Genomic DNA, 22,209 nt, shown 5'->3' with positions numbered 1-22,209 from the left:
AATATCTATTTGAAATTTCCTGTACAAACAGTTTTTTTAGTATTTTAGAAAACCCAGAAATAAAATATTTAGATTTTTCTGATGTGAGGCATTCCAACAGCTCCAGACAGGAGTACTGGAGGGGATGAGGAAATTCAATTCTTAAGTTTGACAGGAACAATTTTTTTTGTTTTGTTTCTTTTAATTGGCAGAGAAACAAGAGCACACAGCTGGCTCTGACAAGGAATAGCTGGGATGAGCAGCACAGGAAACATTATTCAAGTGTTGCCAGTTTCAGGTTCCTGTCCCACGCCAGCCTGCCTGAAAGATTCCCCAAGCTGACAATGTGGCAGCATTTCACACCACCATCCTGCCCTCTCCCCTCTCCACACACTCCCATCACCTTATATTTGGCCTCCAAAATCCTCCCATGCAGACGAGAAGCAGGTTCCCCACATGAAAGCAGTTCAGATGGAACAGAGGTGTTGGGAAACCTCAGTCTTTTCCACAACTTGATTACCTTTACTAGTCCTTAGCCTGAAGATGGGTGAACATGCGGCAGCACATTTCTTTCTCCTTTGTCAAGTAGTCCTTGTAGTATCTGCAAAATAGAGCAGAGCGTGGCACCACGGGCTGTGGGCTGCCCGACTGACCGTCAGTGCCACAACCAGAGACTATATATTAATTTTTCTATATAAATAGATTAGCCTGATGTAAGAGTGTGCTGGTAGCAAAGAGGCAGCTCCTCCAAGCCCTTCTTTCTGCCCTGTCAGGGAAGGAGAGCTGGAAACACTGTGCCTCACCTTCAGACCCTGGGTCTCTGCTTTGCCAGTGATTATCAGCTAAGTAGACCATTTGACTTTTGGTAGCCAGATGCTTTCTACACCAGTTTTGCAAGAACATGATGCAAAGATGCAGAGGAACCCCCACCTGTATCCTGTGGTTAGTTTCATGTCTCCTCATTTGTGCCACTCCTTGTGTGAGCTCCTTCAGCACCTAGCAGGAGACATGGTCCAAGTGCCCTACTCCAGGATATTTACTGTTGACATGAAATCTGGGCAGAGGATGGACAGGAGACAGCAGGGATTTGTGGCCTAAATGGATGACAGGGCAATGCTTCCTCTTCATTTCTCACTCCCCTGCCAGCATCCCATTTGCATGGGAAAAGCTTCCCAGATTGCTCCATTTCAACCTCTGCTTCTCTAAGCAGTGTCCTCTGCACCCTGTGCTCTCACCTCACCAGTAACGAGGCCTCACTGGTGAGGAATCCCTGAGCCAGAGGGTGACTCAGTTTGGGCACCATCCCAGGAATCAATGGCTGCCCACATGGTCAGCTTTCCCTCATCTGCTACCATATAAGGTCAAAAGCAAAGGTTTTTGTTGCAACACAGCAGAAACAGCACAAACGTGACTGGCTAATGCTCTCTCAGCCCCTTACCATCAGCACCCTGGTGTCCAGAACCTTAAAGTGTTTCGTTTCATGAAATCCCAGCACAGCAAGTCGCTTCTGTCAAGTCTCAGACAGATGTTGTCCCAACTGTCCACGCCGAGCAGATCGGGGATGCCCACCTAGCCTGGGGATGGCATGCTCACACACCGACCTCAGCTGGAAACCCAAGAGCCCCTCATTTGGAGGCACAGATTCATGCCAGATATCAGAACACCACCATTTTGCTCTGGATTTGATGCAACACAAGCCTTCCAATAAACTGCCAAATCCAACAGCCGAATTTGCTCCAACAACATCACTACAGCTGGTACCAAACACGTGTTCCACAAAACCCTCAACTCTGGATTCTGCCTGTTTTCCTCCAGTGAAGTGAATTTTGCCAAGAACCTGGCTCAGCTGTTAAACAGACGCTTCTCCAAGTTTTGTTTTAGACAGCAAAAGGTAGCTGTTGATTAACACACAGCATTCCTTTTTGCAAAGTATAAATGTACTCAGTAAGGAAATGAGAAGCCTCTAAGAACAAATTTTTGATTCATATTCCATTTCTGAAGCATTTGCCAGATGACAAGTTTTCTCAGGCAAGGCAGTTTGACAACATCACAGGATCTAGACAAAGCTATGGCATAATTAACAACAGTCAATAACATTGTTTTCATCTGTTTTACACTAATTCCACCCTTTGTCACAGTAAAAGCAAAAAGATACATAAATTTTAACTGGCACTGAGGCAGAAACTCTGAGACAACAGTACTCAGCTTCCTGACACACGTTAGGTGTACGTGCTGCTATCTCCAGAGTCAGAGCCGACCAGCCTGCCCACTGCTTCCCTGAAGGCAGAATGCCTTGTTGCTTCCTGGCAGCACAATTTCAACACTATTAGCAAGATTTCTCTTTTACTTGCCAACATATTTTGAAAGAGTCTAAAGAACACACAAGGCTCTACCATTGAGCACTGTACTACTGACACTACTCCCATCCCAAGCCTCCAAGAGTAGCCAGCCAGCCAGACCTATTTTATAACTGCTTGTCTCACCTAGCAATTTAGTATCTACATATCCAGAAGCAGATCAGGATGAAGAGAAGTGGTTTATTTCAGATTTCCAGACCAACATCCAATATTGCTTTCAAGTTCTTCGTATGTCAGAAGAAACAGAACAAGCTTGAAGCCTGGGTGTTATCACAGACTATTAAAGGCAACGTGGGTATACAGGACACCAACATGCAAGGACATCCCTCTACTAAAACCTTACCTGGTGAAAACAATCAGACCAGGAGACTGGCTTTTCCAGCCATACCAAATACTCTGATAAGAGATGTTATTGCTGCCTATAAACCTTTTCACAAATGCCTAGCAGGGTGAAATGCTGGGGTTTCAACCCCAAGCCCCAAATTAAGGCTGACATGTGGGTGATTCCCACAGCCCTTCACAAAGGGGGGTGAGTTTGCCCTTAGGCTTCCCCCCAGGGTGGTGCCGGCCTGGCAGACAGAGCCGTTCGGTAAAGGACCCCCCGGGGTCCCACACTGAGTAACCAAGGGTCAGGTGTCCCACTGAGGGATAACAGCTGGGACCCCTTGCAGGAGGGGCAGTGTCTGTGTGTGAGGGGGATGCCCTGTGCAGAGTTCCCTGTTGGGGAAGGACCTCCCGCCTCCCTGGGACTGGGCTCCACTCAGGTCTGGCTTTGTAAACGTGGGCTGTGTAGAGATTCAGTGTGTGGCTTCCTTGGTCTGATGTGTTTGGCTTGTTGACTCAGTTGTCTCCCGTCCCTTCTCTGGGAGACTGCATGTCACCATTTATTCCACCCATTGTTGGTCATGTGGTGGTGTTGTTGGGGTCAGTGGGATTGATGTCGATTATGTATAATCTGACTTGTTTGTACCCCCAGTGCTCACCCATGTACTGACCCTTTTGTATCAATTTGGTTATTGGTTCATCTTTATGCTGGCTGTGTCCTTTATGCTAGGCTTGGTAATTGGCAAAACACAGGGACACACAGAAGAGGAGGGTTTGTACTCAAGGGCTGCTTTGTGATTTCTGAAGCTAGGGACTGCATCACCTTCTGTGGCTGTGAACAGTGCCAGAAGTACAGCACACACTTTTGGGAACCAGCTAATGCTTTTGCCAGTTTCAAAGGGAAGACCAGAATAAGGGCAGAAACTAGCTTTAGTCATGTCTTGGTGGGGCTAGGGCATGACTAAAGCTGGCAGGATTGTGCTGTGCTCAGCCTGCAGATGAAGGGAAAGTTTGCCTTCAGGACTGCTCACTTATTACCTCCAAGACAGCAAGAAATTCACTTTTAACAGACACTAGTATTTGTAGCATTGCACAGTGAACCACTTGCAGTGCAGAAGAGCTGCTGTAATTAATCAACGCATCTTAAAGGGAATAAAAGTCATACTTACTAGTGCAGAACATCATCAGCTTGAGTGCTAGCCCCCTGCATTTCATTGGTTCTGAGGCATTTCAGAAGCCCCCATCTCGCTGTCATCACCCTGACCTACCTAATCACAAGGGGCCTAACACACAAATCCCCCCAGAGAAACTGTCTGGATAGAGTGGGTGCTCACCAGCTTCACATCTACCACCTGTAACCACTGTGTCTGCAAAACGGTTGAATCAGCTGTCTGCCTTTCCCCCAAGTCACTTACTAACCCAACAGCTTTGTGTTTTGCTTTTTTAAACACTTTAAATATTTTTGAGTGGGTGTTCCAGCCTGTCTAAGCACTCTCGCTCCCAGAGGGAGGGAAAGGAGTTCTCTCACCTTGCCAACTTCTTCAGCTCATTGTTAATAGAGTGGTTAAATGGCTGTATACGCTGAGCTCTCGTCAGGAAATCCCAGGCTTTTGTGTATTCTGTCATGCAGAAACAAGCCTGCCATTGAAAGAAGACAGATGCATTGCAAGATAAATATAGACTCACACATGTGCAACCAGAAACATTTCTGAGACAGATCCAGGTAGCCCAGGAATCCCCCATGAAAAGATCTGTGTGACAGATTTACAGAGCACGAGATTCTCCAAGAGGTCAGATGCAGACAAACCACCTCAACTGCTGCAGCAGCTCAGGAGGCCTGGCCCAGAATTTAGTGGTTCTCCTCAGTTCAGTCGAGGTTGTCTCCACAGTCAGTCAGGCTGGGGTATTCCTTGATGTGGCTACCAGAGGAATTTATTTTTGCTCACCTGGCCACACCTGAACAGTGCTTTGGCACTTCTTTGGTCAATCTCCAAGGCCTTCTCCCCGTATGCCAAAGCTTTGTCAGGACACTCCAGTTTCAGGTAAGTAATCGAGAGATTGAGGAGCACCAGCAACTTGGCAGCATTGATCTGACACTGCTCTGCGTCACTGGAAGGGTTGCGACCAAGGATGGAAATTGCCTGAGCAGACAGGGGAAAAAAAAACCCTAGTGCACAACAGATCTATTATGGAAAGTGAGAAATCCATCTCAGACAGCTACACCCATGTTTGTTTACCTAGGTCAGTTAAAAAAAATAAAAACTCTAAATATATTGTATGGCATTATCAGCATGACTAAACAGCTCAGCCATAAGACTACAAGTTTAGGAACCTATCAAGGAACTTGAAAGCAGCAGAATAAAAAAATTACGCCTAGGACTCATTTTAAGGACAAAGATGGAAGAGAAATCTTACAGGGAGAAAGGCTTGCCTTTTTTTTTTAACAAAAAAAATTTCTCACAAAACCTCACCACCTCTGAAACAAAGGCAGATGCATTCCAGTTTAGGAATAACCAAGTATGTCCCTGCCTGGAGAGGCTGCAGAGTGTCCATCCTTGGAGATGTTCAAAACCTGAATGGACAGTCCCAGGCAAGCTCCTGCGATGGCTGACCCTCCTTCAGCAAGGGGTTGGACTAGACAACCTCCAGAGGTTCCTACCAACCTCAACTATCCTGTGATTTCCAACTGGAGGGCTAAAAATACAGCGTCTAGTGTGCCAGTGATACCTGTTCCCAGGCCAAAGGAATTCTAGTTCCCTTCCCAAAGCATTCATCAGCACACTGCTGCAGTACAAGGCCATGCTGCTGCATTATAACACCTCCCAGGATAAGCTGACCTGAAAGGCTCCAGTTCAGCTGTCAGCCACACAATCAACTCAGGGCTCGCACTGCCCCTGAGATGGACTCTTGTGTCTGAGCTAGGGTCCACAGGGAACAAGCCTGAAGGGAAAGGGTTGTGCCTATTTCTGCCAACCCTTCTCCTTCATTTATCACTGCTGCTCAAACAAAAGCAGGTGTCTAAGATCTGTTCTTAAATAACAAACCATGCCTGGAAAATATAATGAAGTTATTTGATCTCTAAATTGTACTTGTTATGGTGAGCTAGCACTTAATAATCACTGCTTTCACAGCTTTTCACAATGGAAAACACATTTTTTTCTGATGTCATACGTTTTTGTATCTGTCTTTGGCAAGACTGAAGTGCTGCCCACGGAAGAAGTAGTTGCCAAACTCTCTCTCTGTGTCTGCCACTCTTAACACCTTCTGTAGCGGAAACGTATCCTGCTGCTCCTGTATAAAAAAAAATACCTGAATTTCAGCTTGAAAAAAAGAAAACAGGCAGAGACCTCAGACAGGATAGCCCTGCACAGTCCCCTTCTATTCACAGGGCTGTTGCCAAGGCCCCTGCAGCATCCAGCCAGGCCACCACCACATGGCAATTCCCTTTGCCAGGCTGAAACACGCCTCTGTTGTTGTGCTGGTTGACTCCTGGTGAAGCGTGTGACCAACCAGGCCAGGAAGCTCACCAGCACCAAAGAGACTCCAGGGGAGGGAAAAAAGCAGGAATTTGTTCTTAAATCCTGCCCAGCTCTCTCACCTGCTTAGCACAGAGCAGGCAGTTAATGCAAATGCTACTGCTGGCACAAAAGCTGAAGCTGATTGAAAGACTCCATCGCTCTGATGGCTCCACCAGCCTGACACCCACACAAGACACCAACCAGCAAAACAAAAAACCCAACAATAATAAAAAGGCAAAAAACAAGGGACAGATTTTCTCCTGGGTTTGCAAGTTTGAGCCAGCTCACAGAGATTAGTTAGCCAGAAAGGGCGGGCAACTGGCAAGAAGGGGAGTAAGCCCTCTTGCAACAAGTGTGGTTTGCTCACAGGGCTACACGTTGAAAAAGTAGCCTGTGCAGCAACAGGAGGGAATGAGCAGGGACACCCCCCCACCACTGCTGCCTGTGCCCCACTCACTGACCCACAACCACAGCCCAAAGCCCTTTACATGAAAAGGAGGCATTAACAATAACACCGTAACTCACCAGGGAGGAAAGCGAACAGTGAGGGAGCACTTGGGAGAGCAGCCAAGAAGCAGAGACAAAGGGTGGGGGCTGGGGGGCACTTGGATTGCAGACTGAACAGGATTTTTAGACAGCTCATTACTGTTCCTTCAGCGAAATTCCTGGAAGCTGGTGCCCTCTAGCGAAACCATAATGTTTCTTGTAAAGCTAAAACAAATAGAAGTCGTTCCACCGACTCCAGCACGGGAGCGAACAAAGGCAGCGCCCAGCTTCTCCCTCCGCACGGGAGTGCAAACAGAACAAGGCGTGCAGAGGCAGTGCTAAAGCACGTGTGTTTGTATCCGAGCAAAGCCAGCAGCCCAGGGCATGGATAACTGCACCTGCATTAAGCTAAACATACATGATGCACGAGCAACAGCAAATGGAAGGAAAGACAACAAAGGTTTAGCCTCCAGATTTAGGTCTCAAACCTTACTAAAGCAACTCACAGCAGTCAACTCGAAGAATGCATCAGATTCCTCTGTGTCTAGGAAGTCCAGCAACTCCACTATGAACATGACCGTGGCATTTGGGGGAATAAGAGGAGGACAACCACGCTGCCCATAGGCATAATCTGGCATGAAGACAAATCTTGCCACCTCTCCCTTCTTCATTGACAGCAGACCAGCTATCAGGCCCTGCAGTGTAATGTCTGTCACAACAAGATATGGAAGGTCATGAGAATCACAAACATGAAAACCCTCTCGGAGGCCAAACAATGATTCCTCCTAAAGCCTGGAGGAAAAAAAATCCTTGGTAGCTCACATCTCAGCAACTACAGTGGTCAACTGCCCCCTGTTATGAATTATCAAGGCAGTCTGCTGTAGGACCCAGCACACAGTAAACAGCAACATCTCCTGATGATTTAAAAATTACTCATTTGCTTTAAAAACACCAAGACAAGCAGCTGCCTCAGGGTGGGTGGTAAGCACCCCCACTGCCACTAACAGCCAAGAGGGGCAGAGGCTGATCTGTTCCAGACTGACCATCACCTGTGCCACAGAGCAGGCTTTTAGACTCCATTAACAAGTTTTAATGGTTTCAAATAACCTAAAGATACTAAACAGCGTATGAACTAACACGTCTTAATGGGCTGGTCTTTGCAACCCCAAGTCCCAGGACAAACTCTCCAGCTCAAACCTACCTTTTCCAAGTTTCATCAGGTCAGGAAACTTTCTGTTCCGGTTTGTGCAGAAGGGCTCATCCAAGCCTTCCAGGTACCCAGAGTACCACACTATGCAGCCCAAAGCGAGGAGTGGGGAGAAGAAAAATGCAAGAATTTGATTTCATATCCCATAACAGTACCACTGGGAGCACACCAGGAGTTAGTTTTTCAACACGACCCTTTTATCCCACTTTTCTTTTATTCCTCCTGCTGTAAAACAGCAGAGGCGGCACAAACCACACTGTGTTTCATACCAAAAACCTGGTCACATCCAAGTAGCCAAGTGGCACTGACTACGTTTTAACATCATCACCAGCTGCTTCACAATCTTTATCCCTAATAAAGAGATGTGATTTTGTGTTTTTAAGAATTGGAAACTTCAGCTGTAGAAATTAAAATGCCCCAATTATCTGCAGAAATGCGTAACAAAGCCTTTCCTAACCAAAGCTGGAGCTCTGGAAAGAGAATTAAAGGGGAAAAGGTACCCCCCCCCCCAACACTACCACTCTTCTGGGCACTGTATATCTAACTCCAGTTCTCTCAGTTAGTAAACACGCTGTAATGGCTTCCCATGGCACAGCATCAGGCCTCTGCACTTCAGGAACCACTTTCAGCTTCAAACTTCTCTATACTGTGAGCATAGGTGGGACCTGTAAATCCTGCTTTTATCAAGGTCAAGACGCCCTTTCATTTAATCTGTATGCCACAAGAACTTAAACAGAGTATCCCAAGTGCTAAATACTGATAAAGAAAGCAGACAGTCTCTGAAAGACACACTAGTGTATAATGTAAGTACTTTTAAGTTCTTGTTCTGATCTCATGATAAATTCTAAAGCACTCAGATTTGTCAGCAACAAGCACCTCAGTGTTAGAGGCTCAGGGGACCTTTTACAACAGGTTCTGTCCTCTCCATTCCCTCCAGCACATATTTCAAGTCCAGACACACACACCAAAGCACTGTCCAAAACCAAGGACCTTGCACTAAGACATAAATCACACAGATAAGCATGAGACCCCGACTTCAGTCTACTTTTCCAAGGATTTTAGGGTTTCTTAAACCTGCTAATCACAGACTAAACAATTGCCATTGATAAAGCAAGCTGCTCAGGAGACCGTCAATGGAGCCTCCAGGCTCATACCCACAAAGCAGGGCACAAAGTTACTGCCGACTGCACTAAAGCCCCCGGGGCGCCAGGCTGCGAGCTCACGCAGCACTCACAGGACACCAGGCTGGCAGCACTGAGCAGACGACACAGGGAAGGTGTGAGAACCTGCAACAGGGGGGTGCCCAGCCACTGCCACGCAGCCTCCCGTGGCCCACGGAGCACCCCGGGCCCCGGCAATACCTGCCACAGAGGCGGTCGCGGGCACAACCTCCCCGGTACCAGAGCGCAGCTCCTTCTTGCGCACCCCTCCATCGCCACGCAGGTCCTGGTCCCACCCCAGCTGCTGGAAGAGGGACACGGTCCGGCCCCGCCCGGCCGGGTGCTGCGGCTCGGCAAGACCAGCCCAGGCCGCGCTGCGACCCGCCATCTCCCAGCGCCTGGCCCCTTCCCGCCGCGCCGCGCCCCTCGCCCTCTTCACCAATCACCGCCCACCGCACGCTGCCCCTTCAGCCAATCACGCTCCGAGGAGCGGCTCCATCCCAAACTGCCGTGCAGCACCACGCGCCGGCGCCTCCCGGGGAGGGACCCGCCCCTGCGCGGCCGCCGGCCAATGGGCGCTGGAGGCGGCGCACCCGCGCAGTGCACGCTGGGGGTTGTAGGCCGCCGCCTCCTCCCGCCTTGGGCCCGCGGCCGCTCCCTCGCCACGGCTCCGCCGCCCCCCGCGGGCGGGCGGGGCAGAGCAGCCCCTTCCTGGCATTGATCGCTCAGGGAGACCGGGATGGCCCCGCCGGGCGTGTCTGCGCGCAGCCCGGGGCCGCGTTCTGCCGCCGGGGCACTGGCAACAGCCCTGGTGCTGCAGCCACAGGGCCTGGGCCCACTCCCCTGAGCTGAGTCTGTGGACGGGGGGACCTCGGCTTGGGTGCCCCTGTGGCTGCAGCAAAGGCCCCTTCGAGGGAGGGACATCCCCGCTGCCTGTCCTCACCTGTCAGCCCCCCTTGGCGTGTGGGTGCTGCACCCTCCCGCTCTGCTGCAGACCAGAGACCCAAGGCCTTCAATCGTGAGGCAGAGGTGGGAGCCCCGGGCTAATCCTTTAACCTCTGGCTCTGCTTCCTGCACCCCACAGCCTCTGGAGGTTTGCCCCAAAGCTGGACCCTCCTGGCTAAGAGGTCTTCCTCATCTCACCTTTCCCTGCAAGATATTGAGAGGGAAGCCACTGGGGTGGCTGTAAGCCAAACACATCTGTGAACCAAGGATAATTATATAAATAACCATTTTTTGCACAGTCAGACAAAAACACACGCATGCCTTGCCCTGGAGGAGCAACACTTTGGGTTTCCATCTGATCTTTTAAAAAAACCCAAAAGTTTTTCACCAAACAGAAGAAAAATACTGTTTCAACCAAAAAAGAGCTTTAGTTGATAAGAAAGCGTTTTGGTGAAAATGTTTCTGCTCTCCCAAGCAATGCAGATGAGTGAAACCCCAGTGGGACTCGGGGAGACCGGCTCAGGGAGGCAAACAACACCAGGTCTTATCAAGGATCCTGCCCACAGAGTCATATGATATGTGTGCCCGCAGGGCGGTGGGCAGCCCTTCATGGGGGTGTGACGCCGTCCTCAAAGCAGGAGAAGGGGACAAGAGGCTGCCTGGCCTCTCTCCGGCAAGCAGGGCCATTCCCGGCAGAGCTGAGGCTGCAGGCTTGGCTCCCCACCCTGCCGAGGGGCCACCGGTCCCACTGCCTGTCTCATCTGCCCCTCCAACCAAGCCGAAATCTTCAGCTTGATCAGGAGAAGCCAAGTGACGTCGGTTGGCCTTGGTGTGCTGGGACGAGCGGAGCCCAAGCCGGGACCAGGAGGAAGCTGTGCAGGACGCGAGTGGTGTGGTGAGCGAGAGGCTGTTATCTGTGTCTTTGGGAGGTGTTTCTGTGTAAGCAGATGGAGCAGCTGAAGCTGGTTCCCCCATACGGGTTCCTACAGTGTCTGATGGGTCACAGGCTGACGTGCGAGCTTTCCTTGATTGATGAAGCTCCTATAGCAATCAATGTATAATAAAAGTCAAGCTCAGGCCACAGCCTCCTCTTTCCCTGGGAAGATTACCGAGTCTTTGACCTCAGGTTTATTTTCTTTGACTTCAGGTTATGTCTTTTACTTGCCCAGGATCTTAGCGGTTATATCCCACAGTGCTGCAAACAGCACAGCAGGGGAGGAAACGCTGCATGAACCTTAGAGCTGTTAAATAGGCTGGCCACATGCAGCCCCAGGGATTGGAGGAGAGGCTGGGATTTGGGCTTGTGTCTCTTGGGGGTGCTGGCCCAGCGCGTGGAGCACTGCAGGGACCAGAGACCACATCATGTTTCAAGGGAGTGAACTGCAGCCGCAGCCCTGCATGCTGTGCCTCAGCTTTCCAGCCCTTGAATCAGTCAAATCCAGCCTCACAGGTGTTTACTATGTGGTAGTTGTCCCTTCCTCCTAGATAAATGTGCTTTTTATGATTTCCTTCCACTTTTGCTTAGATGCATCACTTGACCTAATAACAATCCTTCTGAGGATATCCATGACTAGGACAATGAGCCCAAAGAGATCTGCAGGAATTCATACAGGCCAGGGTCAATACTGGAATTTTTCAGCAGAAATTCCCTCTTCTCTCTGCCTCCAGCCCTGGCACACAGGCAGGTCTCCACTGAGGTGGGCTGCAGTGTGATATCCCTACCAGGCACAGGCCCCAGATGGTCACTTCTGATACCTTAGGCAGATCTGGCACTCGTGGCCAGGTGTGGTCTCACATCTCCAGAGCCCAAACCCACTGTGGGTTAAAATAAGCATCTCAGACTTTGGTGGAGCCTAATGATGAGTTTGCAACCGTCTGTGCTGCTGCTGGGGGAGTGTGTGTGGAGGCGCCTCTCTGTTTCACCTTCCCCAGGTGCTGAGCTCCATCTTCGCACATCTCTGCTTATCTTGCTCTTGGAACGGGGCTGATCTCTCACCCTTGTTTCCCAGGCCACGTCTGTGCTGCTGTGGGAGGGTGGCAGGATGGCTCGGAGGATGAGCATCAATGAACTGGAGGACCAGCTACTCTGTCCCATCTGCTTGGAGGTCTTCAAGGAGCCCCTGATGCTGCAGTGTGGGCATTCGTACTGCAAGTCCTGCGTGGTGTCACTCTCTGAAGAGCTGGACGGGCAGTTTCTCTGCCCCGTGTGCCGCCAAACTGTGGACTGCAGTGCCTCGCCGCCCAACGTCACGCTGGCCCGTGTCATCGAGGCGCTGCAGAGCCGGGGCGAGGCAGAGCCCACCCCGGAGTCCTGCCCAGCGCACCACAACCCCCTCAGCCTCTTCTGCGAGGCTGATCAAGAGGTGATCTGCGGGCTGTGTGGCACCATCGGCAACCACCGCCACCACAAGATCACCCCCATCTCTACCGCGTACTGCCGGATGAAGGTTGGCAGGCAGAGCCTGGGGTCGGGGTTAGGGCACCTGCAGTGCTTGCTGGCCAAATGTCCCCTCTCCTTTAAGGGTCAGGCTGGAAATGATGCCACCAGCGTGGGGAGCACGGCCCCATGGCACAGCCAGGTGTGGGGCAGGGTCCCTGGGCTGGAGAGCAGCTGTTTCTCAGGCTAGGTGTGTCCCCAGCTGAGAAGACTCACAGTTTCAGTGGCTGCACTGTGGTGGGGAGAGCCAGGGGTCAGGGAGTGTCGGTGGGGCCTTTCAAGACTGTTTCCAAACACCATCAAAAAGAGTCTGGAGATAAGGGCTGAGGCGAGGTGCCACAGGAGAGGAGGGAGGCAGGGAAACAGGAGTCCCAGCCAGGCAGAGTAAACAGCTGGCGTCCCCTGCCCAGCATCACATGAAGGCGCCAGGAGTGGAAAAGCACAGGGCCACCCGTCCCCTCCGCTCCTGGCCCCGTGGAGATAAGAGCAGGAGGCACCCAAAGTGCTCCTGCCCCGGCCAGGCTCCCGGCACCAGCACTAGGAGGGGGCCACTGGCCTGGTGCCAGCTTGTGGCTGCTCACCACCTGCTTGCCATCCGCTCGCCTCATGCAGAGCCACCACGGGGTGTGAGATATGGAGTGTCAGGAGTGAGATCCGAGATGGGGTGCTCCTGGCAAGAGTAGGTGGTCAGCAGGATCCAGACTGGGGTCATGCTCTGAGCGCTCTCCTGACCCTGGCAACCCCAAATCCTCTAGATCAGGATGTTCAGGGCCCCAGGAAGCTTAGTGAAAGCTTAGAAGAACATGGCTTCTGAGGGCTGTGTGCTCCTCAGGGGGCTGACAAGCACTGCCTGGGATTGAGGAGGCTGCCACAGAGGTCCCTCTACAGAGGTGCTGTCTTTTCAGGAGGAGCTGTCTGTGCTGCTGACTGATGTCCACCAGTACAAGAGGAACCTGGATGAACACTTCAGCAAGCTCATCAACAACAAAAGCCGCATCGCAGTGAGTGCCATGTGACAATGGAGCCTGTGTCCCCGTGTCCTTTGTGTCCCACACAGCCCCTGGAGCAGCCTCTGCTCCTGGTTCTCCCCATCTCGCCGCCTCTACTCCTCTCCTTGTCTTCTCCCTTCCCCGGGTTAGCAGACAGAGCTTACCGTCTACCTTGTTCCCTGAGGTTCATGTTCTCCACAAAACTCAGGGATTAAACATAGACCTGTTTTTGGGAAGGGTGACGTGGCCCTCTCTGGTGGCACAGCCTCGTTTTCGGAAGGGGTGATGTAACCCTCACTGAGTGCCCTGGCAGGAGCAGCAGTCAGAGTTGGTTTGACCGAATGTCCTTGGAGGTGGGGAGATTACAGGTGGAAAGGACCCCACTCAGAGCAGGATTCCCAATCAGAGCAACACTGTTGGCTTCACATCGAGCTTATGCCTGGTTTAGCTGCCTATCTGTTTCCCACACAGCAGATGTCTCCAGGGGACCTCCTGGCATCCCTTCTGAGGCTAAAGGTTCCCACTGGGGCTCCTCAGAAGGGCTCAACCCAAATGAAAGTGGAGCTGCACTTTCTCCCAGGAAAGTGCAGCTTTCTTCTTTTTGGCCCAGGAGACAGGCAATTCCCCGGGAGCAGAGGGATCCAATAGCTGTCTCAGGGCTCTGATGAAGCTGGTAGGAACATCAGGAGACAAAAATCTCAGGGAGGAGAAGTGTAAGGCAAACATGCTGTGGTGGTGAGCTGCTGAGGTGGTGAGCAGGATGAAACAAGAGCCAGCCTGCTGTACAGAGCTGTTTTTTATTTGGAAAGCCAGTGGAGGGCAGCTTGGTGGGACATGCTGACATTGCTGGTGGCATCTCTGAAACCAAAAAGCAGGTGAAGGGGACAGAGTGAGGCAGCCCTGCACAGCTGCCTGCTGTCTCCTGGCAGAACGAGGCAGATGTCTTCAAGTGGGTAATCCGGAAGGAGTTCCAGGAGCTGCACAGGTACATCGATGAGGAGGCGGCCAGCTTCCTGGAGAGCATTGAGGGGAAGGCAGCCCAGCTCATCACCTCCATTGAGTCCCAGGTCAAGCAGACATCAGATGCCCTGCAGAGGCTCAAGGAGATACAGAGCTCCCTGGAGGTACTCAGCAATGAAAGCCAGCTTGATTTCATCCGGGTGAGTGCACTTGCTCGTGAAGGCAGTGACAGTCAGCCAGGGTCCCCTACCCTCAGCCCACTGCTCATAGCCCTGACCCCTGCCCTGGGCAGTGGGAACCCTCCCCAGGCACAGCTGAGATACCACGAGAAGTGAGATGCAGGTGCCCTCTGTCCAGCCAGGGCTTCTCTTGATGGGAGAGACCTGCCCTCCATGAGAGGCGATGCCCTTAGCTCTCTCAGGACAGGAGAGCCCTGGCCTCTCCAGCCCAGGACACGGATGTGTGGAGCTGCGACCATGCAGAGGAGCTGCCCTTCTGTCAGGCTTCCACCACTGACTCTCTCTTTCTCTTGTGTTTTCCAGAAATACAGCTCCTCCCAGTTCAGGTGAGTGGTGGGACCCAGCAGCAAACAGCATCGATGGGGATGACAGTGCCTCCACACCAGGGCTAGAGGTCACAGGCCAGCGGGCATCTCAGCATTGCTGGGGCAGCCTCGCATGGACAAGCTCTTGTGATGGATAGCCACGGCCAGAGCCACGCACTCAGCCCCAGAAGAGGGCAAGAGCAGCTGGTGAGACACCAGTGGCTCCATCATACAGGGCAGCCAGGTAAGAACAGGTCACACACCACCCCCATCACCCGCATCATGGCTGCCCGTGTCTTTCCAGGTCAGAGCTCCCCAGCCTGCACCCTGGCGATGGCATCTTTAGCCCCGTGTCCTTCAAGCCGTGTTTCCACCAAGATGACATCAAGATGACTGTGTGGAAGCGCCTGCACCGCCGTGTCCTGCCAGGTACTGACCTGCCCCGCTGGCAGCATGCCAGGAGCTCCGGCTCCCTGCGTGGCACAGGCTGCCCAGCCAGCCTTGTGCAGCCCTGGCCTCTGTCTTGCTCTCTGCTTGGGCACTCCTCTCCCCCAGGAGAGCTCCTGGAGCAGTGGCTGTGTCTCATGCTGGTAGCAGCCTGCTCTGGCGTTAACACCCCAGCTGCTTCAAGTTCAGCAGTGCCAGCTTGCCCGGCTGCGCCAGCTCCTGGGGTTGCCCAGAGCCTGGCCGCTGCCTGCTAGTATGCCTGCAGCCTGCCTGCTTTCCTTCTAGCTCCAGAGACGCTGAAACTGGACCCGGTGACAGCGCATCCCCTCTTGGAGCTCTTCAAGGGCGACACGGTGGTGCAGTGTGGGCTCTACCAGCGCCGGGACAGCAACCCCAAGCGTTTTGACTCCAGCAACTGCATCCTCACCTGCAAGGGCTTCTCCTGCGGCCAGCACTACTGGGAGGTGATCGTGGGCACCAGGAACCACTGGCGCGTGGGCATCATTAAGGGCACGGTCAGCCGCAAAGGGAAGCTCAGCAAATCTCCCGAGAACGGCGTGTGGCTCATCGGCCTGAAGGAGGGGAAGGTCTATGAGGCCTTCAGCAGCCCGCGGGCCACTCTGCCTCTGACCACCCGGCCCCAGCGCATTGGCATCTACCTGCACTACGAGAAGGGCGAGCTGACCTTCTACAACGCCGACAACCCCGACGAGCTCAGCCCCATCTACACCTTCCAGGCGGAGTTCCAGGGCCAGCTCTACCCCATCATGGATCTGTGCTGGCCAGAGCGAGGGCCCTACTCACCCCCCATCATCCTGCCCGCACCCGCTGCGAGCCGGCACCCCCAGGTGCCCTACAACCATCCCGCCCCAGAAGAACCCACGAAGCTGTAGCCTGGGCAGTGGGATGAGGCTGTGGGTGGAGAGGGCTGCAGCTGAGTCCCGGGGGCTGCAGCAGAGGAGTCAGGCTGTGTGCAGGGTTGTCCTGAGCTGGAAGCTGTGGTACTGCAGCATAAGCTTCAGCAGCACAGGAGGGTCCTTCTCCTCTCCTCTAAGAACATAAAATGTCAGCCTTGACCTCTGAATCCCCATCCCCAATCTGGCAGGCTGACCCAAACACCTAAAACATGGCTGGCCTGTGAAAGATCTCTCTATGGAAAGGTGGGCTGGCCTGAAAAGCATGAGCTGTGAACGTCCAGGGTCTTTATTGGCATGTCTTCTGAATAAACAGTTTGTGTTAGGTGAGTTGGCTGCTGGCTAACATGGGTACCGTCTCTGAGGAATGGCTGCAGCCAGAGCTGGGGGGCAGCTGCAGTGCTCCCCGGAGCTGTGAGGGGCTGCTGGGAGGGAGCCAAAAAAGCTGCTGCAGAGAGCTGTTTGCAAGGCAGCAGAGGTCAGCCCCCGGCGGGAGGACGCTGGCCTGACCCGGGCAGTGCCTCTTCCAGCTGCTCAGGGGTGTGAGGTGGTGCAGGGAACCACACACACAGCCCAGCGGGTGGGACATTGTGCCTGGGGCTACAGCATCGTGAGGGGAGCCGGGCTGTGCACCCCAGCACAGCGGGGAGCACGGCCTGACCCTGCACACAGCCTGGCAGCAGCCCCCCATGGCCCCTTGGCAAGTCGTTCCCACTAACTACAAAGAGTTCCCAGGGCTTGCCACCTACATTCACAAGCCCGCGCCAACTGGGAGAGGCTAGGACACAAAATATACCATTTCTAGCATAAATATTCTGGTGCATGAGGCGTCCCCACCAAATTGGGGCATCTGAATGTGCCTTTACACAAGTTCTTAGACCCTTCATTCATTTAGGTACAAGATGACTTGACTGATCACAAGCAGCCACACCACTGATTACTAATCAGTCAAACTTCACAAAGCGGTTCTAGTTTTGCAGCATTCTTGCTGCTTGTCTATTGATCCGGATGTCCCCAGGGTCAGCTTTGCTTGAGCTACTGATCTGTGACACCAGACGATGCTGGGAGGGTTTCAGAGATGTGTCAGAGGGGCTGGGACACTGCTGTCACCTTGGTTGACACAGGGTATCCTTTATTCTTCATGAACAGCTCCAAGCTTCCCAGAAGCAAAGTTCTTCTTTCCAGGGCTGGGCTTTCTTTTCATTTGTTTTATTTAAGCACGAACAATGCCACAATCTCCAATAAAACTCCACTACCCCACTGAACCGCAGCGCGTTGCGTGGCTAACACGTGTGGATGACGTTAACAGGTCCCCACGGCAGAGCCCAGCCGATGGGTTCCCAGAGCAGCCCGCGGGCGCTGCCCTCATGCCTCAGGCCGCCCCACCGCTCCCGCACAGCTGTGGCCCCACCGAACGCCGCTCTCCTCTGTGCTGCAGGCGGCTCTGATGCACGGAAACAAACTCTACAACTGGGATAGAGATACTGAGTGACAGAATGACAGAATTGTCGAGGTTGGAAAAGATCTTGAAGATCATCCAGCCCAACCATCAACCCAACACTGACCGTTCCCAACTCCCCCAGATCCCTCAGCGCTGGCTCAGCCCGACTCTTCAACCCCTCCAGGGATCCCAGGGACTCCCCCCTGCCCTGGGCAGCCCATTCCAACGCCCAACAGCCCCTTCTGCACAGAAATCCTTCCTCAGAGCCAGCCTGACCCTGCCCTGGGCAGCTTGAGGCCATTCCCTCGGGGCCTGGCGCTGGTTCCTTGGCTCCAGAGACTCATCCCCCCTCTCTGCCCCCTCCTGGCAGGGAGTTGCAGAGGGCCAGGAGGTCTCCCCTCAGCCTCCTCTTCTCCAGACTGAACCCCCCCAGTTCCCCCAGCCGCTCCCCAGCAGACCTGTGCTCCAGACCCTGCCCCAGCTCCGTTGCCCTTCTCTGGACACGCTCGAGTCATTCAGTGGCCTTTTTGGGGTGAGGGGCCCAAAACTGAACCCAGGAATCGAGAGGCGGCCTCACCAGTGCCGAGCCCAGGGCTCAGATCCCTGCCCTGTCCCTGCTGGCCACGCCAGGGCTGACACAAGCCAGAAGTCATCCTATGTTGCGATAAGCAAATAATTTGCAAGGAAAACGGCCGCTTCCCGGTGTCACCCCAGCCGCGCCCCCTCCCCGCCCGGCAGCTCCGCCCGCCGCCAGCCCAGGCCGCGGCCCTCGGGGGCGGTGGGGCACGAACCCCGCCGGGCGCCCCCTGGCGGACGGGGGGTCTCCCCGCCGGAAGTGGCGGCGGCGCACGCGGCCGGGAGGGTCATGGCGCTCTACAGCGCGGCCGCCGCCGTCCTGGAGGGGCTGGAGCGCGGCGAGGGCGGCATCAAGAGCCTGGTCTACAGCAGCCGCTTCCCGGTGCGCGGGGGGCGCGGGGCTCAGAGGCATGGGGCGGGGCGGGGCGGGGCGGGGAGGGGGGGCGGCTGGGCCCGCGGGCGTAAGGCCTGAGAGGGGCAGGCCCGGGGGGGCCGTCGGCGGGCGCGGGCCCGGTGGCGGCGCGGCCCCTGACCGCCCCGCAGCACGTCCGGCAGCTGTACGCCCTGGTAACCGAGACCCTCCGCTACTCGCCGGTGCTGGAGAAGCTGCTGGCCGGCGCCGCGCTGCTGCAGGCCGAGAAGAAGCTGCAGCCGCAGCTGGCGAAGGTGAGGGGGGGGGCGGCGGAGGCCCTTCGGCGGCGGAGCCCCGCACGCTGCGGCCGGGCTCACCCGCGTCCCGCAGGTGCTGGTGTACGACCTGCTCTTCGGTAAGGGCCTCAAGTGCGGGGGCCGCTGGAAGGTGCTGGCCCGGCGGCACCGGGCCCGGCTGGAGGCCGAGCTGGCCCGCCTGAAGGTGCAGCAGAAGGTGAGCCGCAACGAGGATCTCCTGGCCCCGGCACAGGCTGCGAGCCCTGGAGGTGAGTGGGCCTTGGGGCTGGGCGGCCTCCCGGCGCTGGCGGCAGTGGTGGCAGGTTCTGACCCCAGCGGCTCCCCCAGCCTCCCAGGTACCGCGCTATGTCCGAGTCAACACCCTGAAGACTTGTGTGGACGATGTGATCGACTTCTTCAAGCGCCAGGGCTACTCCTACCTGGGCAAGGCAACCAGGTGAGCGTTTCTTTCTGCCATCGCACCTTATCTGGGATGACAGCAAGAGGCAAGGGCTTGGGATAGGGTCCTGCGGGCTGAAGGGTTGTTGGTCTTGGTGATTGCAGTGGACAGGTTGGGTCTCTGTCGCTCCCCACTCTTACTTTCCACCTCTCTGTGTGTTGCGTGATGCCAAAGTAGAGAGGAGGTCTGGGACAAAGGAGGTTCTCTGCCTGGGCTCTGGGGGGCTCTGATTTTGGGCATGATGAAACACAACTGTGTGTTCATCCTCCCTGTGCCTCATGGACAGTGTGGAGGAACTGAGGGCCCTCTCTGGGAAGAAATTCTTGTTGGATCTTCATCTCCCGGAGCTGCTGGTTTTCCCTCCGCAGACGGACCTCCATGACAACCTGCTGTATACTTCAGGACACATAATTCTGCAGGACAAGGTGGGGGAGCGGGAGGTTTGCAGGGGCGGGAAAACTACTGACATGGCTGGAGGGTCAGTCTGTTCCTCCCTGCCAGGGGCTGGGCTTGGGCCAGCTTTGCAGCAACACTTTAAGTAGAAATTGTGAATGCAGCCTGCAGCTATGGGGTTCCCCTGCAGCTTTACTTTTGTAGCCTGTAGGCACAGGATGAATTGGTCTGAACTGGGCTGTAAACCACCCCCAGGGAGCTGGGGACCAGAAGCTGGGAGGGGTGAGGGACTGTGCACTGGGCAGAGGCTTCCAGTGGTGGATAGTGGTGGTGGACTTGGCCCCATGTTGCTGTGTCTGCCTGTGACCCTGCAGTGTGAGCTGTGCCCCAAAGAGGGGCCAGGGGTGCTTGCTGCCTCCACCTCTCACAGGGGTTTGCCCTCTTGCAGGCCAGCTGCCTCCCTGCCTTCCTCCTTGCCCCTACTGCCGGCTCCCACGTCATCGATGCCTGCGCTGCCCCTGGGAACAAGACCAGCCACCTGGCTGCCATCCTGAAGAACAAGGGGTGAGGGCAGGTTTGTCTGCTGGGGGAGGGAAGGGCTGCAGGTGGCCCTGCTCCCCCCAAGCCCACAGAGAACACAAGGTGAAGGTGGCAAGAAGAGCTGCAGCCTGTCACCCTGGCCCACCCACTTCCCCCTAGGTGGGCTGGTGGCTCTGAGTGATAGTGCTGAGCCATTGGAAGGGCTTGAGGGAATGTGAAGACACGTAGGCGTTAAATTCCCAGCGCCTGACCCTGCTGTCTGGCCGACAGCCCTGCTTCTGGGGGAGCAGCTCCCAGGCTCTGCCCGTCTGGGACTGTGGCTGCATCCTGCCCCTGACACGCGGTTCCTGGGGCTGGGAGGGATGTTCATGCCTCTCTCCGGTGCCGTGCTCTGCTTTCAGCCAGATCTTTGCCTTTGATGTGGACACCAAGCGCCTGGCCACCATGAACACCATGCTGATGCGGGCTGGCGTCACTGGCTTCCAGCTGGCCCAGCAGGACTTCCTGACTGTGGACCCCGGAGACCCCCGCTACAGCAAGGTCACTTATATCCTTCTCGACCCATCCTGCAGTGGCTCAGGTAATGCATGGGGCTCCAGCTGCCCCTCCCTGGAGCTGGGCTCTGGGCGCCTGCAGCCCCGGGCAACGGCTGCTCCCCCCCCAGGGATGGTGACCCGGGGGCCGAGGGAGGAGGCTGCCCCGAGCGCTGAGAGGCTGCAGGCGCTGGCTGGTTTCCAGCGCAAGGTCTTGAGCCATGCCCTGAGCTTCCCGGCTCTCCGTCGCCTTGTCTACTCCACCTGCTCGCTGCACCGGGAGGAGAATGAGGACGTGGTGCATGCGGTGCTGCAGGAGCACGGCTCAGCCTTCAGGTGCGCTTGCCTTGGGGTGGGGGGAGCGTGGGGTGACGCAGCGCAGGGTGCTGTGGGGCTCAGCACTGACGCTTGTCCCTGCCCCAGGCTGGTGAACACCTTCCCTTCCTGGCCCTGCCGCGGACTCGCCACCTTCCTCGGGGCGGAGAGCTGCCTCCGCGCCTCTCCTGCCGACACGCTGACCCACGGCTTCTTCGTGGCTGTCCTGGAGCGGTGCGGGGAAGAGGCTGCTGCCCCCAGGTGAGGGGAGGGCCTGGGGGGGCTGTCTGCCTGCAGCAGCTTTTGCGGGGGGAAACGTGGCTGGGCTCGGGGCTGCTGGGGCACCCAGAGGGAGGGTGTCACCTTCCTGGTGGAAGAGGAGGGAAGATGGAGGGGTCTGGCTGTAGTGGGTGCAGAGGGCAGGAGCTGTGGTGAGCACAGCTCAGGCTGTTCACTCTGGTCCGCAGCTCCCTGCCTGTGGCAGCTGAGGAGAACCCACAGCACGGAGAGACAAGAGAGCCAGGAGCAGCTCCCAAGAAGAGGAAGAGGAAAAAGAAGCGGGTGAAGGAGTGAAATAACATTTTTAGGGCAGCACCGTGCCCATCTGGGGCTGGCAGGGAGTGCTCCTCCACTGCCACCTGAATACAAGTAAAGCTTTGTGCCAGCTGCAGCCATGGTGAAATTGTGTAAGACCCAGCTCCCCTGCACCCAGGGCCAGCCCTGGGGTCACCCGAGGGCCAGGGAGGGGGAACTGGCCCTCGCAGCCAGCCCCCAGCTGAAGGTTTGCCCCCAGAGCCAGACCTGGGCAGGGGCAGCCTTGGAAGGGCTGCAGACAGCCCCCATTTCTGCACCCTGCAGGGCTGGAGCGCTCCAGCTGGATTAAGGGTATTACTTTATCATGTTCCCTCCACAAAAAATCCTTACTCCAGCCTGATGTGGGGTTTCAGAAAAGCCTTTGTAAGGATGAAGCAGATTAAAGTTTCTTTCTCTGCCGTCTTTTCCAGCATGTTTGTGCAGTCTTGTCCTGAAACTACCA

At 55.1% G+C, this 22,209-nt stretch overlaps 3 protein-coding genes across 5 annotated transcripts; 2 read left to right on the top strand and 1 right to left on the bottom strand.

Annotated features, from left to right (window-relative positions):
* Positions 1-504: 504 nt before the first annotated feature.
* On the bottom strand, positions 505-9,419 carry FKBP6 (FKBP prolyl isomerase family member 6 (inactive)). The gene is made up of 7 exons (XM_074923247.1): positions 9,233-9,419; positions 7,866-7,955; positions 7,171-7,373; positions 5,832-5,951; positions 4,607-4,801; positions 4,189-4,298; positions 505-580 (listed from the first exon to the last, which is right to left on the bottom strand). Exons 1-7 carry the CDS (start codon positions 9,417-9,419, stop codon positions 505-507), a joined length of 981 nt encoding a protein of 326 aa, XP_074779348.1.
* A 2,599-nt stretch (positions 9,420-12,018) lies between these two features.
* TRIM50 (tripartite motif containing 50) lies at positions 12,019-16,246 on the top strand. Its single transcript, XM_074922949.1, has 6 exons — positions 12,019-12,423; positions 13,319-13,414; positions 14,332-14,562; positions 14,905-14,927; positions 15,211-15,335; positions 15,639-16,246. Exons 1-6 carry the CDS (start codon positions 12,019-12,021, stop codon positions 16,244-16,246), a joined length of 1,488 nt encoding a protein of 495 aa, XP_074779050.1.
* Positions 16,247-18,538: 2,292 nt separating this feature from the next.
* NSUN5 (NOP2/Sun RNA methyltransferase 5) lies at positions 18,539-22,169 on the top strand. Of its 3 annotated transcripts, none has more exons than XM_074922561.1 (10): positions 18,539-18,666; positions 18,840-18,950; positions 19,027-19,201; positions 19,281-19,389; positions 19,679-19,817; positions 20,234-20,349; positions 20,727-20,905; positions 20,990-21,194; positions 21,282-21,434; positions 21,641-22,169. In XM_074922561.1, the coding sequence occupies exons 1-10, from the start codon at positions 18,574-18,576 to the stop codon at positions 21,744-21,746; spliced, it is 1,386 nt and encodes a 461-aa protein (XP_074778662.1). In that variant the 5' UTR covers positions 18,539-18,573; the 3' UTR covers positions 21,747-22,169. The 3 variants fall into 3 exon arrangements, with proteins under 3 accessions (XP_074778662.1, XP_074778661.1, XP_074778663.1); XM_074922560.1 differs by having other exon boundaries at positions 18,828-18,950; XM_074922562.1 differs by lacking the exon at positions 18,840-18,950.
* The last annotated feature ends 40 nt before the right edge of the window (positions 22,170-22,209 follow it).

This window comes from Athene noctua, chromosome 19 (assembly GCF_965140245.1).
Source record: "Athene noctua chromosome 19, bAthNoc1.hap1.1, whole genome shotgun sequence".
Lineage (NCBI taxonomy): Eukaryota > Metazoa > Chordata > Aves > Strigiformes > Strigidae > Athene > Athene noctua.
This window is presented reverse-complemented; position numbering and strand designations above follow the sequence as displayed.